This window comes from Alligator mississippiensis, chromosome 12, assembly GCF_030867095.1.
Source record: "Alligator mississippiensis isolate rAllMis1 chromosome 12, rAllMis1, whole genome shotgun sequence".
Lineage (NCBI taxonomy): Eukaryota > Metazoa > Chordata > Crocodylia > Alligatoridae > Alligator > Alligator mississippiensis.
The window spans coordinates 5,927,210-5,948,867 of NC_081835.1; the positions used below are offsets into that span (position 1 = coordinate 5,927,210).

Here is a 21,658-nt window from a genome sequence, read left to right on the forward strand (position 1 = left end):
CCACTGCGCACACTCCTCTGACCCCAGATTTGTGTGCGGGATAGGGGTGGAGGCAGGGGCCCCCTGCAGGCTCGGGCTCCCTGCCCTGCTGCCCTCCCCCTGGGACCTCCGTAGCCCAGCAAGGCACAGCGGAGTGGGGCAAGGAAGCTCGATGCCACTGCCATGAGCCCTCCCTTGGCGAGGGCCCCCTGCCTATTGGCAGCAATGGGGGTGGTGGTGCAGAAGGCACCTCTCCATGGTAGTGTGGGGCACGCCGCAGCACTCAGCCCCGCTCTGCCAAGCTGTGCCAGGTCCTGCCTGCTGAGCTGTGGAGGTCCTGGGGGAGGGCAGCAGGATGGGGACCCCTGAGCCCACAGAAGGCATCCCTCATCCGCCCTCGTGGTAGGAGGGAGAGCTGGGCTCCGACCTCTGCTCTGCTGCAGCAGCTGCTGCCTCCCACAGGCAGCAGCTAGGGCTCGGGCACTGCTGTGGGGCGCAGGGGGCTGCAGACCCAGGTCCCTGGCCCTCTAGCCCTGGCAGCTGGGAGGCCACTCCAGCACAGCTAGCAGGGTGAGGGGCTGTGGGTGGGGAATGAGGGGCTCCAGCAGGACTCGGGGTCTGTGGGTCAGGAGTGAGGGGCAATGGCATGGGCAGGGCACCAGCATATCCGGGCTGCTCAGCACTGCAAAGCAATGGCGGAGGACAGCCGCAGGTGGACCCATGTCCTGGTGAGCGAAGAAAGCAGGGGGAAGCTCTGATTTTCCATGATAAAAACCCCCAAAATCAAACCCTAAAATTTCTAGGTATTTCAAACTTATCTTATTATAGTGATTGAGGCACTGGTAAGCTTCCAAATTGTTTTAAAATTGTAAATAGGTCAATATAACATTGTGTTCAACTGATATCTATGCATAGAGTGGTGTTTCATTTTAATCATGGATTTTGGGGGTCTTTAATCAGAGAATTTGCAATTTATTTATTTATTTATCAGAGAATTTGCTATTTTTAAGCAGAAAAAAAACCCAGGATCTCTGGTGATTCTGAAGGTCCTACAAGTAAATTCTAATTTTGCTGCACATGCTGGAGGTAAAAAAGGGTACAAACAAGGGGTACAGGACCATGGAGTTCCTCATCTGCAGAAAAGGGGCACTGCCTGCACCAGTAGAGCAAGTCTTATCTCCAACTCGGAAAGACGACCTCTCTGCTCAGTCCTGGGACTCTGTATGGAGGCTACCTCCAAATCTTCCAAGCCAAGCAACCCTACTGGTGACTTCTATCATGCAAAACACACAGAGAACAACAGTTTCAGCCCTTCCAGGCTCCCAGACACTATTCAGGTGGCAACCTTTGGTCACTGTTGTGCATCACTAGACCAGAAGCTGAGTAGTTAACTAGACTAGAGGCCAAAGAGCTTCTCTGGCCCTTTCTTTCCCTGGTGCCCCTAGGCTATTCACCCATTATCATCTCAAAATAGTGTCAGTTCAGGCACTTGGGAGTGGGATTTTCACATGCATCTTGCACTGGCTGGACTCTCTTCCCCCTGAGGCCCCTGGGAGGTTTAGGTCATTTGTATCTGAAATCTCTTCCTCTTTTCTTCCTCACCACTTGACCCTTGTTACAGAAGTAGCTGCCGGTGGAAGCAGAGCCGACGGCTGCAGGTTCACTCTATTAGCTTCCCCCTTTCCAGCCAGTGCACAGGCAGGCACTTGCCAGATGAAAGGGCTGACGAGTCCTTTATGTAGCTGCAAATAAGCAGCTTTCTATTAAGAAAGCAAAGAGGAAGGGTGCCCTTCCCCTGAACTGTGCAGATTAAAGAGTCTGAGACAAAGACCAGCTAAAAGAGAGGCAGGCACTGCTAATGCGAGCACCCTGGACAGGCCCCAAAACATGGGACCAGAGGTGGGAGGAAGGAGGGTGGCAGCTCTTAACTTTGCAGGTCTTTGGGGCAGTGCTGCCCAGGGATGACTGGCCACAACGGATGTTGCACTGGTCCTTGATCCTTGCTTCCCCCACGCTGCAGCTAGACAGGTGCTGTGCAATGGGAGCCAAAAGGCAATAATTAGGGTCTTTGGGGGATCAAATTTTGTAGCTACAAGTTAACCCCAGGCATATAACACCCTCCAGCCCATACAATGAAGAATATCACAATCCCCGCCCCCACTGCAATTAACTCCTGGTACGATTTGTAAGTCCACAGCCTGTATACTCAAGCCACTGGTTGCTGCATGGGCAGCTTTGCCTAACTGGAGACCTGACCGCGTACATGAGATGCGAGCAGGTTTCCTGAAATAAGCATTAAAAGTACAGGACAAAGGAAGGCAGGGATCCATCCGCTGCGTTTCATGTAATTCTGGTCCCCTTCACAGTGTTACAGCCTGGTCACAGGACCAGGACAGTGACCGGCCCAGCTAACACGACACCCGCTCTGCTAGACATGGTACAACCACGGAGGAAGGGAAAGATGCAGGCATGATCAGCTTATGAACGGTACAACAGGGAGGGAAAGACTGGGCACGGAGGCACAGAGCAACTGAGAAACTCCCACTGATCTCAGCAGGGCCAGGATTTCCCCCAGAAAGATTAAGTGACTTGCCCAAGGACACACAGCCTCTTCTCAACAGAGTAAGATGGGGCAACCAGACAACCAAGAGCAGCCCTGAGTGCGAGCCCCAGGATGCTCATTTTATCAGGGGTAGCCCTGGGGTCAGGAGGGAGACTTTGCAGAAATAGCAACAGAGACCACATGAACCCAGACATCCTCAACCCACAAAGCCATCCTTCCTTCCAGCGGAGACTGGTCTTATGGATCCACAGGACCCAGAAAGAGCCCGTCTACACTAACCTTCGCAGCATTTCCCCCTCGGCACTCTTCCCAGCGGTGTCCCATGCGCCAAACCCCAGTCGGAGGAGCACCACGTGGTCCCTATCAGGCTCCACTCTTCTTCTCTCTTACGACTGTTGGAGATGAGCTTCCTATCCATCCTGTCTGTGGATTTAGGCTTACAAGGCAGGCTTAATTTGGATATACCAACCTTCCCGCCCAACAAAAGGAGCTGCTTTCATCTCCTGCACATTAGCATGAACCTGCTTGCCTTTTTTATATAACAGGGAGAATTTTTTTTTCTGCTCAAAGTTAGGAAAAGTAGATAAAAGGCAGCAAAGAAGGGGGTGGGGGGAACCCCTCTGCTTGGTTAGGACTTTGGTCAATGGATTATAAGGATGTTCATTTGTTGTGGATAGCCAGCTTATAAAAAAATGAGGCTGTCAATGTAACATGAATAAAATAAAGTCTGTATTTTCACAAGCTTTTCCCAACGGTCTCAGAATAAGGTCACCTTGATATTGTGGGAGAGGGCACGAGTTCAGCCTCACACAATACATACTGATACCTGGGACTTGGCCCTTTTTATGTTAAATGAGATTCAGTTCTTTAAAAACCCTCCCTTCTTTTTATATTCAGCAGTATTTTTCCCTCCAGATCATCGTGGAACATGATATATGAAACCCACACATTAATCAGTTAATCTGTAATTTTTTTCCGCCTCCCTAGAATACACAAATCTCTTCAAACACAATCACTTTCCACACAGCTAGAGTGCACATTCATGGAAAACTGTACCAGAGGCTATATTTTACCTTATAAAAGACTAAATTAACAGTGAATTACTCCCTGCTGGTGGCATACCTATGCGTCCAAATTGAAGTCTTTGTCAAAATCTAGCCTACGTGGTATAAGTGTCCACTGTTATTTAAAATGAATAAAACCACAGAAAATAGGAACAAGTATTTCTTCCCCTCGTTTCTTTTTGTTTTTGGAGAGGAGAAATCTCATGAAGAGACCTCCGTCCTGTGCCCTTCTGTTCTGGTTTGCTAGAGAGGGATTCGATTGTTAAATTGAATTGCCTTCCCTACCTTATTACTCGAAGAGATTACAGCCAGGGCTTTAGACTGTGGCTACCCTATATTTAGAAGCAGGATAATAAAACACATAAATAATACACTGAATAAAACATTAAGATATAAAAGGAGTTAAGTGGAACAAAGGGCTAAAGCAGATTGTGCACTAACCGTGTCTGACCCATGGAAATACAAAGGACTTATAATTCTAATTAGCAAAATGCACAGTGACGACGTAGATCCTTAGACCGAGCGCTGCGCGCCTGCCTCCTGCTCTGCTTGATCCCGACTGGTTTTTAGCCTTGTGGGGCCCTCTAGTGAGATTCAAAGGCTGCTGCAAGGACACTTTGAATAGGCGCTTTCATCAGCTGGAAACAAAGACGCTTCCTTCACCATGCAGCGACTCCAAGGAGGGTGCTCCCGGAAAGCTGTGCATGATCTGTCGTTTCATCGAATGCATGACGACCTGGACCCCATGGAGTCAAATGGGAGTTTTGCCACTGATTTCGGCAGGGGCCCGGGTTTCACCTGGGAAGCTTTTGTAGTTGTGGAAAGCTGCGACTCCATAAAACCGATGTACGACTGTTGTCGGGATCTCCGGCCGACAGCCTGAAATGAAGACGTGGCCAAGAGGCGAGAGTAGAGATCTCACTCGGCAGGCCAGGGTGCATTGCAGCTGACAGAGGCATTCCTGCTTCACAAGGCACCTCAATGGGCCAAATGATACCTGCCGTGAGAGCTCAAAATCCTCTATTTTGCCCTGGGAAACAAAAAGCCTTCGCACACCTCTTAGCTTCCTTGATCCACCAGACAGCGTCCAAATGCCAAACACCCTTCCTCTTTCCCAAAAGTGTTGTCACCCTGCTCTTCCCCTTGTCCTGAACAAATAACCCCCGTCTCCGTTCGTGATGCACCCACACCCTGCTAGCTGTAGGAGCCCATGACCTAACCCCCTGGAGCAGCGATTGGCAACTAGGGTGCTGCAGCACCCCAGGGTGCCTTGAAATCCTTTTACTATGGGGTCCCATGCAGCGGTAGCACTATTAAGTGTGCAAGCACGACTCACAAAATAATCCCAGAGATTGCACACAGGAATTCATAGCATTACAAACGCTCTGCCTTGTCGGGTGTCTGAGTTCTTTGCCACCCACAGGAAAATTGCTCCGTTATTTTTAGAGTCAAGGCTCCATAAGTGCCTTGACTCTAAAAAGTTTGAGAGCCACCGCATTAGAGAGACGCGTCATCCTCTCTGCCAGCACGCTCCTGGTTTGCCTTTTTTCCCCCGCTGCAGGGTGGATGGTTTGTTCAGCTTTGGACCCTGTGGAACAAGGAAAGGATTTGCTAAAGAAAGGATTTTGCATGCCACTCCTGCGCTGCCTTTGCCAGAGGTAGGCTGCCAATCCAGCCGTGATAGCTCTTTGCCTCATGCCCATCCGCTCACAAAGCTCACTTCAAGTACATGACAGGAGGTTTTTTTGCTTGTGTGACAGACCACGAGCTCTGTTTGACGGTCCCCCTTCTAGGCTAAACTAACACCTACAGGGAAAGCATTGAGAGAAGGGCAGAAAAAATAACATGTTCTGAAAAGATGCTGCTTCCTTCCATGAGCCACGACAGGCAAGGAGCAGGAGCAGCAGCAGGGAGTCTTTGTTTTCAATACCAAATGCACACCTGCATTATTCATTCAGATGGGTTTTACACGCACCAAGTCTTTACACATATCCGTCTTCCCCATTGAAAGAACACAAAAAGCAGGATGCTGGTGCAATCCCAGAAAGTGGCCTATCAATGCCAGCGCATCCTCGGCCCATCATGGTTTGCAAACAGAAGCTTGCGCTGGTATTCTCTATAAATCACTGCCCCTGTGAAACCCAGATTGAAGAGCACCCTGCTTTATGGAGAGGTCATAGAAAGATGCCAGGCATCAGAGCGTGGGTCCTGCACTACCTTCCAACTGGACATCACCAAAACTGAAGGGAGAAGATGAAGGGTCAACACAGGAGCAGTCAGAGCCAGAGTCTGAGACTCCACTTTCCATGCCAATCGACCAAGCCATTCACCTCCAAGCCTTCTCCACCTGCCGGGGTCAGACATAAGCTGCCATCTGAACACAGCTTCCCCTATAATGTAGGCAGCTCCAGTTTAAACATTTTTTCTTTGGCAGTCCCCAACCCTCCTGTACATCACACACTCAGGGATCACCGATGCAGCCATTGCATTGATCCCAGCCCCAAAACCGGCCCTACATGGCACTGCATGGCAGCGTGGTATCAAGGCCTAAGGAAACATAAAAAGCAAAGAAAATCTGCACCCAAACTTTGAGATGGGATTGAGCAGCAAGTCCTTGGCCTTATTCTAAATGTCAGTGGTTATTAGACGTATTAGACGTTTATTAGATGGGCTGCGATTACCTCTGCCTCTGGGCAAAACATGGAGGGTCAGCTACTAAAGCAAAATTCTGGTATAACCGAGTAGAGACCTTCCCTTTCCAACAAATGTTTCTAGACAAATTCATTTGGGGGAAATAAGCTACCCCCCAGGGAGTGCCGGTGAGAAGCTTCCTGTATGTCATGTAGGGTTGGGAAGACATGGGGACATGGTGCCAACAAACCCATCGAGTCTTCTGAATGACACATACTCCCTGGCCCTGCGTTTCATTGTCATACCGCAGCTACGTGACGAAGGAGGAAATATGTGCTGACCAGAAGGTCGCTGTGCCCTCCGGGTGCCTCAGCCATTGACAACTCCCAGCTGCTTTGAAAGCGTTGTGGTGAGAGGAGATGTTATCTTAACTTCCACCTAAGAATTTGGTCAGCAATTCAATGCCAATTGAATAAGATTGTTTCGTTTCTGCAAGACCATACATTGTAAAGGGCCAAAGCCCAGCTCCACGGGAATGCTGCCCAAATAAGAACCCCCAAATTTAGCCCAATTTATCATAAAAAGCAAAATAGAAATCTATCATGCTGTAGTTGAACATCTTGGATTGACATGAGACTGATCCTTGTAAGCGGGAGCTGATTAATTACCCAGTAGTGTTGCCCGTACTTTACCATACCTGCTTAAAAACAGGGGGAAAGAAGTTTGAATCGACTAAAAAGATGCAATTAAGCATTCTGAAATATCAAGTGCAAAGAGTGCTATAATTACATTGCGTGTCATGAACATTCATCATGCATGCACACAATGGAAGATACCCTCTTCTTGTCGGAGGCATTTGCCTTAGCGATGTCTGCAAAGTGCATTTTAAAAAGAGAAAAACAACACTTACTTTCATCTATTTTGGTTGAATGACACCACCTATGGAAGTGTGTTTTCTGCTACCTAATTGTGTTATATTCTTAAACAGGAAATTCAACCAGGTTGTCAATGAGCCTGCTCAGGAATAGTTCTTACACGAGAGGACAAGGTGGCAGTTGACTTGAGGTTGTTTGTTGCCCAATAAAGTGACTTGAGCTGCTTCCAGGAAGGCCCACCATGGGAGAAAGTGGTCTAGACCATCCCATAATATTTCATTAACTGGAGCAATTGGGTGTGCTACTGCTGAGACATGAGCAAGAACATTTTCCAACGTATCTTATCACAGGTTCATCTTACCCAGCCGCATGACCATCTACCTGCTGGTGCAAGAAGCAGTACCTAGCATTTCTGACCCCTATCTTACCAACAACATTGCTTCCTTTTCCAATCTGATTTACACCAGCCACACACAGCCGGCCAGATCCTTACCTAGTGGGAATTAGCATATATCCACTGAAAGCAAAGAAGCTATATTGATTTTCACCCATTTCAGGCTCTGGCCTACAGTATTTAAAATTAAGTAACATTTACAGGTTTTCATTTTAAATTAAATCTCATTCCTCAATGTATCAAGATAAGCATGACACCTTTCCTTTTGTTCAAGGAAGGGTTGCTTTTCAAAAAAAAATCATGACTCAATCCATACTTTAAAGATGACACATGGCAATGTGGTAAGCATGCTTCAAAACATCAGAGAACTATGAATTGATGGCTGCATGGTGGGAATTATTGATGGTATAGGCTATGGACAGCACAAAGCCAAGTCGTGGGTTTGGTCTAACACCTCTGCACCTAACAAAGGACTGAGGCAATAAGGATGGATTAAGGGTAATAATGGAAAGAGCATGAGGCTACCCAACCTTATTCAAACCCCAATGAGTCTTTCCATCAGTACCAATGGGCACCCAATAAGGACCTAAACCAATAGATGAAAATTACAGCCACATTTCAGAACAGTGACTTTATGGACAATTTTTGTGCAAGGCTCAAAGAAAGAAGCAAGCCGGGTGACAAGAACAAATCTCACAGTCTTACCGGTGGAGACGTCATTCCAAGACCTGCCTTGTCGACGGCACCCCATAAAATTACTATAAAACCCTATGAAGTTGTACAATAAAACTCTTTCTTGGTTGGTGTTTATTAACCCATGGTGCTGCCAACATCACACTGTCAACAGCTTCATCAATTATCCATTGCTAAAAAGTAGACTCTAACATTCAGCGACTGTTATTAATTGGTCTCAGTAGCGGTTAATGAGTTTAAAAGCTCCTACCTGTGTGCCCCCGGGGATGGTGACTAGTGGCGGACAACAATTTACAGCACACCATTAGCACATAGACCAGAAAAAGCCAGTGAGATAGAAGCATTGATTTGGCACAGAATCTCATCCTGGAGGCAGAAAAGGAAGCAGTTAAGTGAGAGAACAATATAACTGGGAAATAAAGGGAAAATAATGCTTTGGAAGGGAAAGCTAAAAAGTAATTAAAATGGCTTCTTCCAAGGTAACGCTGACCAAAATCAAATTCACGCTTTGGTTAGGATCAATTCTTTACTAAGCATGTTTCATAATTAGAAGTGCTACCATGGTTATCCACACATGTATGTGTGTGCATGTGTGCGTGCATGCCAGTTATCATGCGACTGTTATGTTTCTATAAATTCAAGGTGATAACGGTTTAATACCAGATTTGCATGCACAAATTTAAATATTACAATATTACACACACACAATCTTGCTTTTGTTCTTATTTTTCAGCTATCTCTGCCACAGATGCAGAGCACGCTAACAAAAAATATGCATCCGTGACTTAATATATTTTGGGCCAGATTTCCAAAGACAGTCAACTCCTACCTAGCCGCATAAATGCAATGGATGGATTTGCATGAATGCTCAACATCCAGGAGCTGCCAGTGAAAAGAAGGGGAGCTGCTGAGTACTTGTGCAAGGTTGGACTGCATTGGCTTTGCAAGCATTATATAATATAAAGGGGAGGTGTATAATTGTTCCTCATATATTGATGCAATGCAGGGGCCTGATTCCTATTATTTCTGATAAGTAGTTTCAGGAAAATCAAGAGGACTATTCAAAGAGTAAGGACATGGCTACATGGGACCAGGCTGGCAGTATCAGGGCCAGTTTCAGTCTCAAAAGTTCCTGTTTCCCATTCAGACAAGCAACTCTCAGCCCTTTCACTGAAGACTCCTGCAAGTAACTCCCCACCCAGTTTCCATAGTAGCATTCATCATGTGGAAAGGTAATCTGATCATTCCCTTAAATTGATTTATGATGATTTATTATTGTTTCAGTGCTCAAGGAGGCACTGTGCTCTTGAATTCTTAAGATACATCATAATATTTCATATTTTCAGCCAGTACTGCAAGTGGGAACATAGCAATGTGTACTAAAAATAATTTGTGGATGTGCATCAATTGAACTAACCACTCTTTTCATAGCAGAGGCTCCAGTCTACAGCTAACCAGCAGGCTGGGATTTGGAAGAGTCTATGTTGGGTACGAATATTTGTACCAAACCATCACCAAAGAACACCTTGAAACATTACTGGTGTTCTAGATTTCAACTGATATTTCAATAAGCAAGTCCTTTTGCAGTTTCAAAGAGGACTCTGAAGTACCCAACCCTGTCCAGCTAATCAGGTCCTTCAAAGGGCTGAGTATATGGATAGTGTAAAAATATATATATATGAAAAGGAGACCTCATGCCATGGACAGAGCTACTGTCATGACCAGAGGAAGCATTTCCAAGTCACTTCAGATGTATAGTGCATACACAAACCAAGCAAAACAGATCCTGTGTTTTCTCATTTAGAAGGCCTTGGCTTAATCTTCTTTTCCCACATTACAAAAGGATTTCATTCTCTGTTTGTGCACTAATAAGAAAGTTGGCCATGCCCAAAACACCAACCAGAGCACTTTGTAGTAATAAAAACTAGCAGTCAAGGAGTCTGCTGTAAACAGGGTGTAAGAACGTGCGCTCTTCTACACTAGAGAAAAAATACATTTGGTTGAAAAAGGTTCAGCCACACCAGCACACACTGAGCTCTCCTTGGACCTTGCCTTGTAGGACTGTTACACAGCACAAACTACAGCAACACAGGTCACAAGAGCCTTATCCTTACTCTGCACCAACACCCTTTTACACTGCTCAAGTGCAAATGCAGACCACGTGACAAAGATGGGCACTTCACTTTGAGAAACTGCAGTCCGGGCTTCATTCACACCTTACTGGCCCCGGTCTGCATGAAGTAATGGACTGCTCATTGTGAAGCCAGAGCAAGTGGGATTAGTAGCTAGTAGTATTTACATGATAGTTTCTTCTTCATAAAGAGGAAGAAAACTGAACTGAGTGGGAGGACCTGCAACCTGCTGCGAGAATGCTAACAGGATGACCCTGCCAAATATTAAGTCTTCATCTAATTGTTAGCTAGTTTCCTCAGCTGTATTCAAATGTGTTGTTGCTAACCAGAATGGCAAATCTTTGTCGTCTAGTCCAAAGATAAAATAGTGTCTTACCTTGGGGACTTTTCAAGAATTTTGTTCCAGTCAAACACGATTAATTCAGTGTGTTTTTCATCGTTATTCCAAATTCCCATTTGCAGCTACAAACAACCATTTCTTCATTTCACAGTTTTTCCTTCACTTTGGGGACCTACAAGAGGAAGCCATATTAGAATGTAATTAGAGTTCTGAATGGTGATGTTTTATAGATTTATATGAATAAAACCATTGCTTTATAGTGCCATCTACCGTGCAATCCAAGTCAAAAGTCAGCAAAGTCTCAGAAGACAGATCTGAAACAGCATAAGATGAACTGTGTGGGGTTCATCTATCCAAAACCAGCAAATGCGGTGAATACAGTATTTTCCCTTACACCTGACTGCTTATATCCCTTTGTAGCTGTGTGTCCTCATGCCATCCAGGCACCATAAAATTTGAGAAGGGCTCCAGACACTATTCAAGATAACACCCCCATCATTATCTCAAATATTGTCTGCTTACTGCCTCTCCAAGGGTCACGTACAAAAGACCATTTGAGACGATGGAAAACTCTGATTTCTAAAGGGTCCGAACCAGACTCCTTGCAAGCTGGGCTCTCTTAAGTAGACTGAGAAGTTCCCTTCAGAAAAAATACACAGACCAAGCCGACTCCACGAGCTTGGAGGGCAGCTTCAAGGAGCTGGCTTTCACTTCTCTTTCCCTTTGCCACCTGGTCCCAGGGTCAGTTTGCTGTGCACTACCTCGTCTTTAAATGATGCAAGGATAACAGCGCTCTGCTCCACCCCACCAGTTATCGTCTTACTCTTGAACTCCCCCCCACCCAACCCGAACATGCCTTCCTCCTTCCTTTTGCAATGGGGATGGTACAAAAAATAAAGAAGAAATCCCCCAGAAGCTGCACTTGCAGGGGAATTCTCCACTACCTCTTTGCAGCTTCAGACATTCAGCCGAACCCCACCAGAAGAGGCTTTCTTGGGTGGTTTCCTGCCCACACATCTGGTGTACCCAAAATAGGGTGAGAACATCAGCATTTCCACATCTGGCCAAACCCCAGCTGTTCACGAACAGCACCAAAATGCCCTGACTCTCTCCGGGTGGTAAGAAAACAGGGGGGTCAAGTGCTGAATGAATACGTACACACCACTGTTACTGAAGCCGAGCTGGAATAGCAAAACCTTGTACCAGTCCCACTTCCAACTAGCGGTAACGCTGCTGTCCACTGGAACAGCACCTTGGGTCTAAAGGCCACCTACACTTCCATCACACGCCGCCACATTCCCCAAGTCTGCGATTTCGTCTCGTGGATAGGAGTCAGGCCAAGGACTGTGTGCTTCCAGAAGCCACGTTCTCAAATGCTGAGATGCAGAGAAACTCCCAAAGCATTATTGATGTGGGTCTCATAAAATAACAAGCTGAGCATTTTAAAAACTAGCAAACTAAAGCCTCCTCGCTTCAATTGCTTATGTTTGATCTCTTTCCTATCACTGGGTTCAATCTGACTTTCTGCTGTCGAAAATATAGCACACTGGCTTCCTCTTCAGCGCTTCTATTAATGGTGTATACCTCGACCAAATGATCGAAGTGACCTTTTCTTATTTTCCACCACCCCTTTTCCATTTTTGCACCCTAATAGCAACAATTAAGCATTCACTTTTACAAAACAGAACATTACAGCCTGCCCACAAAGCAAATGTGGAGCTGGAAAGACTGATAAATAGGTGCCTTTTATCTGCTGAGGCTCAGGGCAGGAAAGCCCAAAGATTGCTGCTTTCACTATGCAGGCTGCTAGGAGGAAGAAAGAAGAACTCATTGGCATTAAAGTGATATCCTCACAGCAAATTTTTAGGTAGTCGTTTCATTCTTCAGCGTTAATTTACTAGCATGGGAAATATTAGCATGAATTTGGACAACTGAGCCATTCCATTCAAAAAAGAAAACTGCTGGTAGAGCGGCACATTAAAACTAATAGTTACTGCTTGGTGCTAACAATTCCCTACCTAAATGCAAGAAAAGAAAAACAATAAGTACATCTCCAATTTATATTTAAAAGGCAATCAATGCTAGGTGTTTTAATGCACTACTGAATGACTCGATTGTGTCCAGTACACTTCTGTCCATTTCAAAAGGGGATTTACAGATTAAAATATTTTTACAGTGCCCTACAAATATTCAGACTAGACCATACTGATTTGTTTTAGACATTACCTCTTTCCTGATGTTATATGTGGTGTTTAAAGACATCATGCAGATTTGTCTGAAAGCAAATAAAGACCTATTGCAACCTGCTCTGAACTTACTGGTTAAAGAACGATCAAATACGAATTATTCCAACTTGCAGTAACTAGACAGATTCAAAACACAGGTGGACAGAGATGGATAAAGATAAATTCACTTTATCCCCCTTTTTTAAACCAGCTAAATTTCTTACAGCAGGGATGTTTGGAGGGGAAGGGACTAGAATAGTCACAGTACTAGTCATCAATTAGAGGGTGGCTGCTTTGTCTTAATTAAAGAAAGAAAAGTCTCACCTGGCTGATAATGTCAAAAGACATCCCATGCTTTTAACCAGGAAATCTAGGTTTATGCCCATCTTCGTGCAAAGTGATGCTCCCCGCGGCACCGCTGAATGCCGATTCTTGCATCACCTCGGGGTGTGGTGCTACTTGGAGCAGCAGAACAATTATTTAGTGTTTGTGCGAGTTGCAAAAATGATCGCTCCTGACCTTCCGAGTCAGGAGCTGTCTTGGGGACAGCGGGACTGGCAATCAAGCCAGTCCCCTGGGCACCAGTGCCAAGGCAGATAATGATATTCCCATTGGTCAGTTATGAGCTGGCTCAACGCTGCTTTCAAAACGCAGGGCGATGCTCAAAGGCACGGAGCATACTAAGCAGCCACTGAAGTCAGCAGGGCAAACCCTGGACTTCAAGAGAATCAGAGAAAATCTGGGTTGAAAGAGACCTCAAGAGGTCATCTAGTCCAACCCCCTGATCCAACTACATCATCCCAGCCAAGGCTTTGTGTAGCCCGGTCTTAAAAACCTCCAAGGATGGAGAATCCACCACCTCTCTGGGTAACCTGCTCCAGTGTTTTACTACCCTCCTAGTGAGAAGGTTTTTCCTAATATCCAACTTAAACCTGCAACCGGAGCCCATTGCTCCTTGTTTTGTCATCTGCCCCCATCGAGACCAGTCCAGCTCCGTCCTCTTTACAACCCCTCTTTAGGTAGTTAAAGGCTGCTATCAAATCCCCCCCTCAGTCTTCTCTTCTTCAGACTAAATAAACCCAGTTCCCTCAGCCTCTCCACACAAGTCCTGTCCCCCATCCTCTGAACCATTTTCGTCACTCTCTTCTGGACTCTCTCCAACTTAGCCACATCCTTTCTGTAGTGGGGGCCCCAAAACTGGACACAGGACTCCAGATGTGGCCTCGCCAGTGCAGAATAGAAGGGACTAATTACTTCCCTCGATAGCTGGTCCAATTGCCCCTATGTATGGCAGGAGCTCTGGACTTGGATATGAAACACCGGTTTGCAAGATCCATCCCACAATAAGAAGGCTCTTGCTCATATAAATGAATCTGATCCCATTCCATAGGAATCCCATGGCATTTTTGTGAAGACATACCTTGGGTGCATATTTTTTTATTTCTAGGGGGCTCCCTGCTCAGCCCATTTAGGGACATGTCTTACCCCAGGAATTGTATAAGATGGGCAGATGCCTAAAACAAAAGTGTGGATACCATTCATAGAGCCAGGACCCTCTAAGTTAGGGTCCTGCCCACAACTAAGGTATCTAAAGCCCTTAGGATCTAGCCCCTTGGCTTGGCACCTTAGTACCCTGTAAAATGGGAGTAAATTCCCTACTTCATAGGGGTGTGATAAGGATAACTACAGACAACCCCCACCTAGCACTCTTAATTGGTTCCTGAAAAACCGAGCATTAAGTGAAACTAGAATTAAGCGAAACTGAAAGTTTTTGAAGATCCACGTTGGCGACTGCAAGTGTTTTTAATGACCCAAGATGGTGACCACGAGTTTTATAACGAAACTTGCTGAACGCTAAGAGGAATCAGGTATCAATTTAAAATAAGCGTTATAGTGAAATAGCGCTATGCGGGGGTTACCTATACAGTCAAGGTTTCAGGGCACTGGGACACCAAGGTAACGGGTGACATACACTTATCTCAGACAAAGATGTGTCCATTTAGAACAGACATTCTTCTCCTGCTAATATTTATGTTTCATAAAATACTTTTCAGAGCTTTGATGTCATCTGGCAAGGACATAATCATCAGTGCATTTTACACCCTCCTCGATAATAAGCTACGAAAAAATGCCATTGTGTTCACTGGATATTTAAGAATTTAGGAATGAGACCTTAACTGGAAGCGTTCCCAACGCATTCCCCACTTTAAATATACATATCAGCGAGACACGGCGCCTCCTTTAAGAGGCTCACGTTCCATAAAATAATGGGCATAATGAAATGCATATGCCATATACTGCATGAGATGATCAATCAGCATAAAAACGGAGAAGTTCCTTGTAACGACTTAGCATCATTGTTGAGCTATTCAGAGCCATCCTGTTTGACTGAACAGAGCAGAACAGGGGAGGACTGGGGAGGTAGGAAAATCACCAGCATACGCTGTAGGTTAGATGAGATAAATTAAAACCCTTTTCTCCCTGTCCAGGTATGCCAAAAACCACATTCATGCTGTGCTAACATTTGCTTATGCAGCATTAGACGTGCAATGAACAGAAGAGCTGAAGCGTGCATCCGCTCCCTAAAATCTGAACTTCTATGCCAGAGCTGGTCGTCTCAAAGACAAACTGCCCATTGCCGGGTCTAAAGACATGTGAACAGGAACAGATATTTAGCTCTAACTCCCCAAAGACCTAACTATCCTGGCAGTGGAAGGTGTTTCCTTCCAATTCAGCCATTTTTTTTCAAACTGGACTTTGTCTCTCATCACTAATGTTTCATGCGCTCTAAAGAAAATGTCAAACAATGCCTCCTGGAAGCAGATCCCACATTTGAGGTGCTCTTTTGAAACCATTTCCACTCATTTATAATCACCATTGAGTTCAGTCAACTGAGGTCAAAGAAAGGGAGCATCCTTCCTGGGCCCGATCCCACGGGCGACTCGGTGCAGTCAACAGGAACTAAAGGTACCGAACATCTTGCAGATTTGGGCCTTGTACATAAAGTGAGAGTGGCCCTTTTGTACAGAGTACTAAAACAATATCTATAGTACATAGATTTGGCTTGACATGACTGCTCTTATTTCATACGATACACACAGAAGTTATTTCTTTGGAGGTACAATAAAAATATTTCCGTAGACAACAGGCAGTCAGTCAGCACATAGATTTGGCTTGCTCTTATTTCATACGATACACACAGAAGTTATCTCTTTGGAGGTACAATAAAAATATTTCTGTAGACAACAGGCAGTCGAATCGCTTCTTTTCCAAACCATCTTAGGTCAAAAGAAGAATGAAAAGTCTGAACAATAGGCTAAATAACCATGAGGCTGCAAGAGAGCTAGGAGACGCTTTACAATGCTCAACCTTGGATTCAGCGTGACACTGGTGCCCCCCAGTGGACTCGGAAGATATTTTCCACCGTGCCGACAAAGCCTGGCGACTGCGGTCGATTCTTCTGATGGTTGTAATTACAGTTGTGTTTTAATATATCAGAGGTGGGCTAAATGGGACTCGTCTCCATTTTAAAGTAAAATTAAATTGTCCCCGGCCGCCGAGAATGGAAATAGTTCGCTAGGCTGTGCATCTGTAATGTAGCAAAAAGACATAAAATGCTTTCCAGCTTTTGTCACTGCTAGAAAAATCTCCTGAAATCTCATCTGTAGAATACATGGCAATCGCTCCATCCGAAACTTTGCTTCTTACTGTTCTCTCGCAGAACCGAGAAATCCTCTCGAAAGTCTCCCGCTTGGTACAAAACCTCCGATTTGAGAGCTCTTTTGTGTGCGAATGAACTGCCCGTGCAAATTAAGTTTTGTCATTAATCATATTAATGTGCTGGTGTCAGGGACTCCTCCGTTCACCCTCCTCCCTTTCCCACCACACCAAGTCCTGCCGCTGCGTGTTTTTCTTCCACCGATATGATCCACTCTCAGGTCTTGTAGATGGGAACTGAAGTAACATACTCCTACTTCAGCAGGATCTAGCCCCGACTGCCCTTTGACCACAGGTTAGTGGGACTTTTACACCCACTCTTCTCTGTCCCATCTTGCACAAACACGGGGAAAGGAAAGGATTGGGCAGAGCTAAGCCAGTGCACAGTAGTAATTTCCAGCTAGTATAAGCAGAAAATGACTGCCATGCTCCCGGACGGCAAACAGAGTAGGTAGGGAATTCTGGATCTGACCATCAAAGGTATTTCCCCATTATATTCATAAGGCCCAGAGCAATGTGCCCCCCACTAGCAAAGGGAGGAGTCCTTGTAACACACTAGCTACTTTGGCACCCCCTCTTGCATTTCACAGATCACCAAATTTTAGGGCCAGAAGATGCCATCAGGATCAAGTTGAATCTCCCTGTGTAACGTAAGTCATGGGGCCTGATTCAGTAGCTCCTGTATTCAGTCCTAAAACTTCTGTCCAACCTGCGGCATAGCTTCCAGGAAGACTTCCAGTCTGTATCTGAAGACTTCAAATAGTGGAGAATGCATCACATCCCTGGTTAAGCTGCTTGAAAGGTTAAATTTATCCTCCTTTTAAAAATACGCACCTTATTTGTAGTGTAGATTTATCCCAATTCACAGGCCAGGCATCTGGCCTGTTAGACCTTTTCTGCTAGAGGAACGAGCTCTCAAATAGCCGAGATCACTGCTCCAAGCCAGGGCCTGTAGACAGATCAAGGCACAATTTTACCCTTTGTTTCCAGAAACCAGACACAGCTCCTTTACTCACTGTCAAGCGGCTTTTCAGAAAGTGAATCATTCTTGTCATGCTTTTCTGCACCATATCCAGTTTTTCCACCGTCTGTTTGGACAGGCTGGCACCAAACCTGAACATGGTATCCAACATTAATGATCTCAACAATGTCACACACACACGTAACACCATTTCTTGACTCCAGTTCTCCAGCTAATACTTCTAGAAACTTGCTCGTCCCAGTTTTCTACCCGGGCTTGTATTACAGATGGTCCTATTATACTCAAAAGGAAAAAGCACTGCCTTTGATTTCATCCAAGATATTCCCCAAATCTCATCACTGTCGCAGTGCTTGAAAGGACCGACCAGAGGAATGCAAAAATCTAAAACTCTTGGTTCAGAGATGATATTATTAGACCAACTAAGAAATCACAAAAAAATTAAAGGACCGCGATTCTTTCCATCTGTACCTTGTCTTTAGTACCTGGCTGCCTGACTAGTCCATAGCCCACCCCAGCTGAGTGTTATAACCTTAACAAATTAGATGACTTACCAATTTTGTGTGGGAGAGGATAAAGTGCTATAGGATGCATACAACGGACCCAATTCTCCTCTTATTCCACACCAGGTGACAGCAGTGCCTTTAGTACAGCTGCTCCCGGTTTACAGCAAGACATCCAGGAGGAAACCTCAGGCTCCACTGGCGTGAACTATGTAGCTTAAACTAAACCGGAGTAGAAAAGCTCGTCACGCTGCAGGACGGTTAGGAAAGGGAGGTAGCTCAAGCTACACGGTGGATGCCTCCCATTTCAAAAACTAGGCACGTAGCCTAAATCCAGTTACTCGGGGAGACTGCAGACAGTTCCCAGCACCTTTCAGACTCCAGCAGACACACAACAGGCTTCGCCAGCAATTTTTAAAACATCTGAGCACAACAAACCCTCTCAAAGTGCCTTTTTATGACATCACATTCCCCTCTCCGCTGGTAGCCTTTCAATCTGTCACAGCTAGTCAGCCCTTTCCACAGGAATATTTCAAAACCTTATTTACCAGCAACTGGGAGGAAGAGTCAAAACCCTACTGATGAGACCTAAATAAAATAAAATCCATGTTCTCCCTTGACTAATGGGATGTGTTATTATATGCCTAGAGGCCTGGGGCGCTCACCTCTGCAGTGCCCATGCTGTATGCACCGATACACGCTGCTGGACACACAATGTGCTTAGGTGGAAACATCTGCTTTCATCTTCCGTCACAACGGAGGTGCCCCGTAGGAACAGCCCTCTTCCTCCACTGATGAGGATTTTGGATGTATTGTGCATGGCTAAAAGGAGGGCAGGGGAGCTGCTAGACCCCTGAGCAAGCCTGCACCTCCATCCTACCTAATTTTAGCATCCTTCATTTAGTTCTGCAATGGAGCAAGACTCACTAGGTGGGAATCTGACCCTGCGAGCTCACGCTGGGAAGCCAAAACTGGGCAGCTCAGCTACACACTTGTCTAATCCCTGCCTTCCTTTTGCTTCATTCCCCTTTTCCAGGGTCAAATCCTGGGAGGAGCTGAGGGCAGGGAGGGAGCATCTACACTGTGTGCATGGAGTACGGAGCCAGCATCCCACGCTGGCACTTTGGGTCTACTGGCACAAGACCAGGCCGATTTCATCGCCTCGGGCCTGGTTTCTGGCACGTTTGCAATGCAATGCAGCAGACTAGCCTATGGGAGTCGCGGTGAGGAGGGGGGTCAGCATGCCCAGAAATTGGGCCTGAGCTGTTTTGAGTTGGGCACCCAAAAAAAGTGGAGGAGGACCCCAAAGCTGGCAACACTGGCCTTGCTCCTTGCCTCACGCTGAGAAGTCCTTTCCTCCAAGGACTCGATGATCCACACAACTCTTTACAGAACAAGGTGGCATTTGGCTGACTGATCATCCTACCAACACCCCCATCCTCCTCCCTCCGTCCCTACCTGAGAGGTAAATGCCGATAGCACAGTTCCTTTTTTTTTTTTTTGGAGGTTACAGAGGAAACCAGAACATCCCTGCTTCAGTTGCAGATGCAGCAGCTCTCACCATCAGGATCTCTGATTTTTCATTGCAAACACCCAAGCTGTCCGATGACACAGACCCAGCGCATCCGGTGCTATGCCACTGGGTTTCTGAGCCAGGGTCAGAAACCGGAGTCGCAAAGCCAGGGAGCAAGCTGGGATCGGGAGCAGAGCGCTCTGGAGCAAGGCAGCCAGTGCTTCGATGCACATCTGCTGACAGCCTGGATGCTGCTGCCCCAGCGGGGTTTTAGCAGGGACACTGCTTCCTCTCCCTGCATGGCCAGCCTGCCCTTCACACCTGGCTCCTATGCCATCCCCACAGCAGGGAGGGGTACCAAAGAGCAAAGCCCCCCAGGCTGCACCTGGGGCCAGGACTGCGGCGAGCCCTACGGCCTCCGTTCTCCGCCGTACAAAGCAGGAGCTCAGTTCAGACAGAGCCTGGGCTGCAGTTGCTTATTCCATCACCAAACCTTGATGAGAAGAAAAGAAAAGCCCAGCCAGAGCTGGAAGGGCCGCTCCACAAACACAGGTATGAGTCACGAGTGACACATTTTATAACACAGCCCTACATGTCCAGGATTGTAATGCTGGGCTGACTCCCGCACCGCCACCTATCTAGCCAGGAACCGGTCATCTCGGTGTGTGGTGTTGGTCACCAGCTCCACCTCCCAGCCTGCTGCCTCATGCAAGGCAGAGCTACTCATAACCCAAGTCATCCCAAGGCAATGGTATCAGCATTCCTATTTTTGCAAACGGGGCGTGCAATAACGACCCTCCTTTCGATCCCATCATCCAAATCCAGCACCTGGAAACCAACAATGCTGCAGGCGTGCATGAAGGGCTACAACTGGCGTGGTCTTCCGCAAAAGATCTGCCATAAAATGATGCGGGGAAAAAATCTCTAGTTTCCCTCTTCTACAGATGCTGCAGTTCAGCAGCGATTGCTGACAACCGTTTGTCCAGTGGTCACTCCTCATTTTCCATAATTCACTGCCTGAAAGTAAAATACTGCTAATAGGCTGGCAGGGCATGAGAACTAGCGTGAGGACTTGAAGTAAGATCGATAAATAATTGCACTTAAAAGATTAACCCAGTCTTGCCCAGTCTTTTTCCTTAGTCAAATAGCTACCAGTATAGCCAGAAGAGGGCTCTCGCAGATTTTCAGTTTGAGGATTACTCTGGATACAAGCGTCTAATGTTATACAGGTGCTTTCAGAGCCCACACAGACAGCAGATCAGGTCACCGCTGTGCAATATATGCACCGAGTTGTTAAGTCACCAGAAGTCTCACAAGTTTTCCTAAAGTGACGGACCATTGCCTAACAAGGCAGGTCATGTGGAGGGTGCAATCACGGCTGGAAAAAAAAGGCAGATTTGGGCATATCTCTTTACCTATTCTTGAGCCACCGGTCCTGCCACACCAAAAGTACCCTGGGAGAGAAATTATTTCATAGATTTCATAGACATTAGGGCTGGAAGGGACCTCGGAAGATCATCGAGTCCGGCCCCCTGCCCAAAGGGCAGGAAGTCAGCTGGGGTCATAGGATCCCAGCAAGATAAGCATCCAGTTTGCTCTTGAAGGTGTTCAATGCCTTATAAAATTATATATGCATGCACATGCACACAACTTTGTTATGGTATTAAAAAGTATTCCAATGTGCAATTTGCTTGCTTTAGCCATGGGCCGGTGAGAAGTCACCACCCCATGGCTGTACCCAAGGGACACGTCTCCCCTGCCACAGGCCCCTGGGAGGTCACTGGCTTGCCTTGCCTTGCCCACCTCCTGCCACCCCCAGATCCAAAGTGACTCCAAATTATTAATAGTGGGGTCCCTTAATTATTTTCCACTTCCACTATGCGCCCAGCATAAGAGACTTCTTCCACACCAGTAAAACCCTATCATTTCCATACTCTTTCCTCCCCACTAGAAACTAATCTCCCTCTTTTCCAACTCGACTCTTCAATCCTTCTCTCCAACCCTCTCTAGTTCCCCTTCTTCCCTCTCCCTGCACCTCAAGCAGGCTGCA

General features: G+C 46.3%; 1 protein-coding gene across 2 annotated transcripts in view; it reads right to left on the reverse strand.

Moving 5' to 3' along the window:
• The window catches only part of TAFA4 (TAFA chemokine like family member 4), a 92,971-nt gene that overhangs the window by 54,083 nt on the left and 17,230 nt on the right, over positions 1 to 21,658 (reverse strand). The window contains exons 2-4 of one of the 2 annotated variants that reach the window (XM_019499550.2): positions 17,448 to 17,562; positions 10,708 to 10,843; positions 8,450 to 8,565 (exon numbers count right to left, since the gene is read on the reverse strand). In XM_019499550.2, the coding sequence (XP_019355095.1) occupies positions 8,450 to 8,565; positions 10,708 to 10,787 (196 nt within the window). In that variant the 5' untranslated portion in view covers positions 10,788 to 10,843; positions 17,448 to 17,562. The remainder of the gene's footprint in view (positions 1 to 8,449; positions 8,566 to 10,707; positions 10,844 to 17,447; positions 17,563 to 21,658) is intronic. The other variant, XM_059715564.1, reaches the window with a different exon arrangement.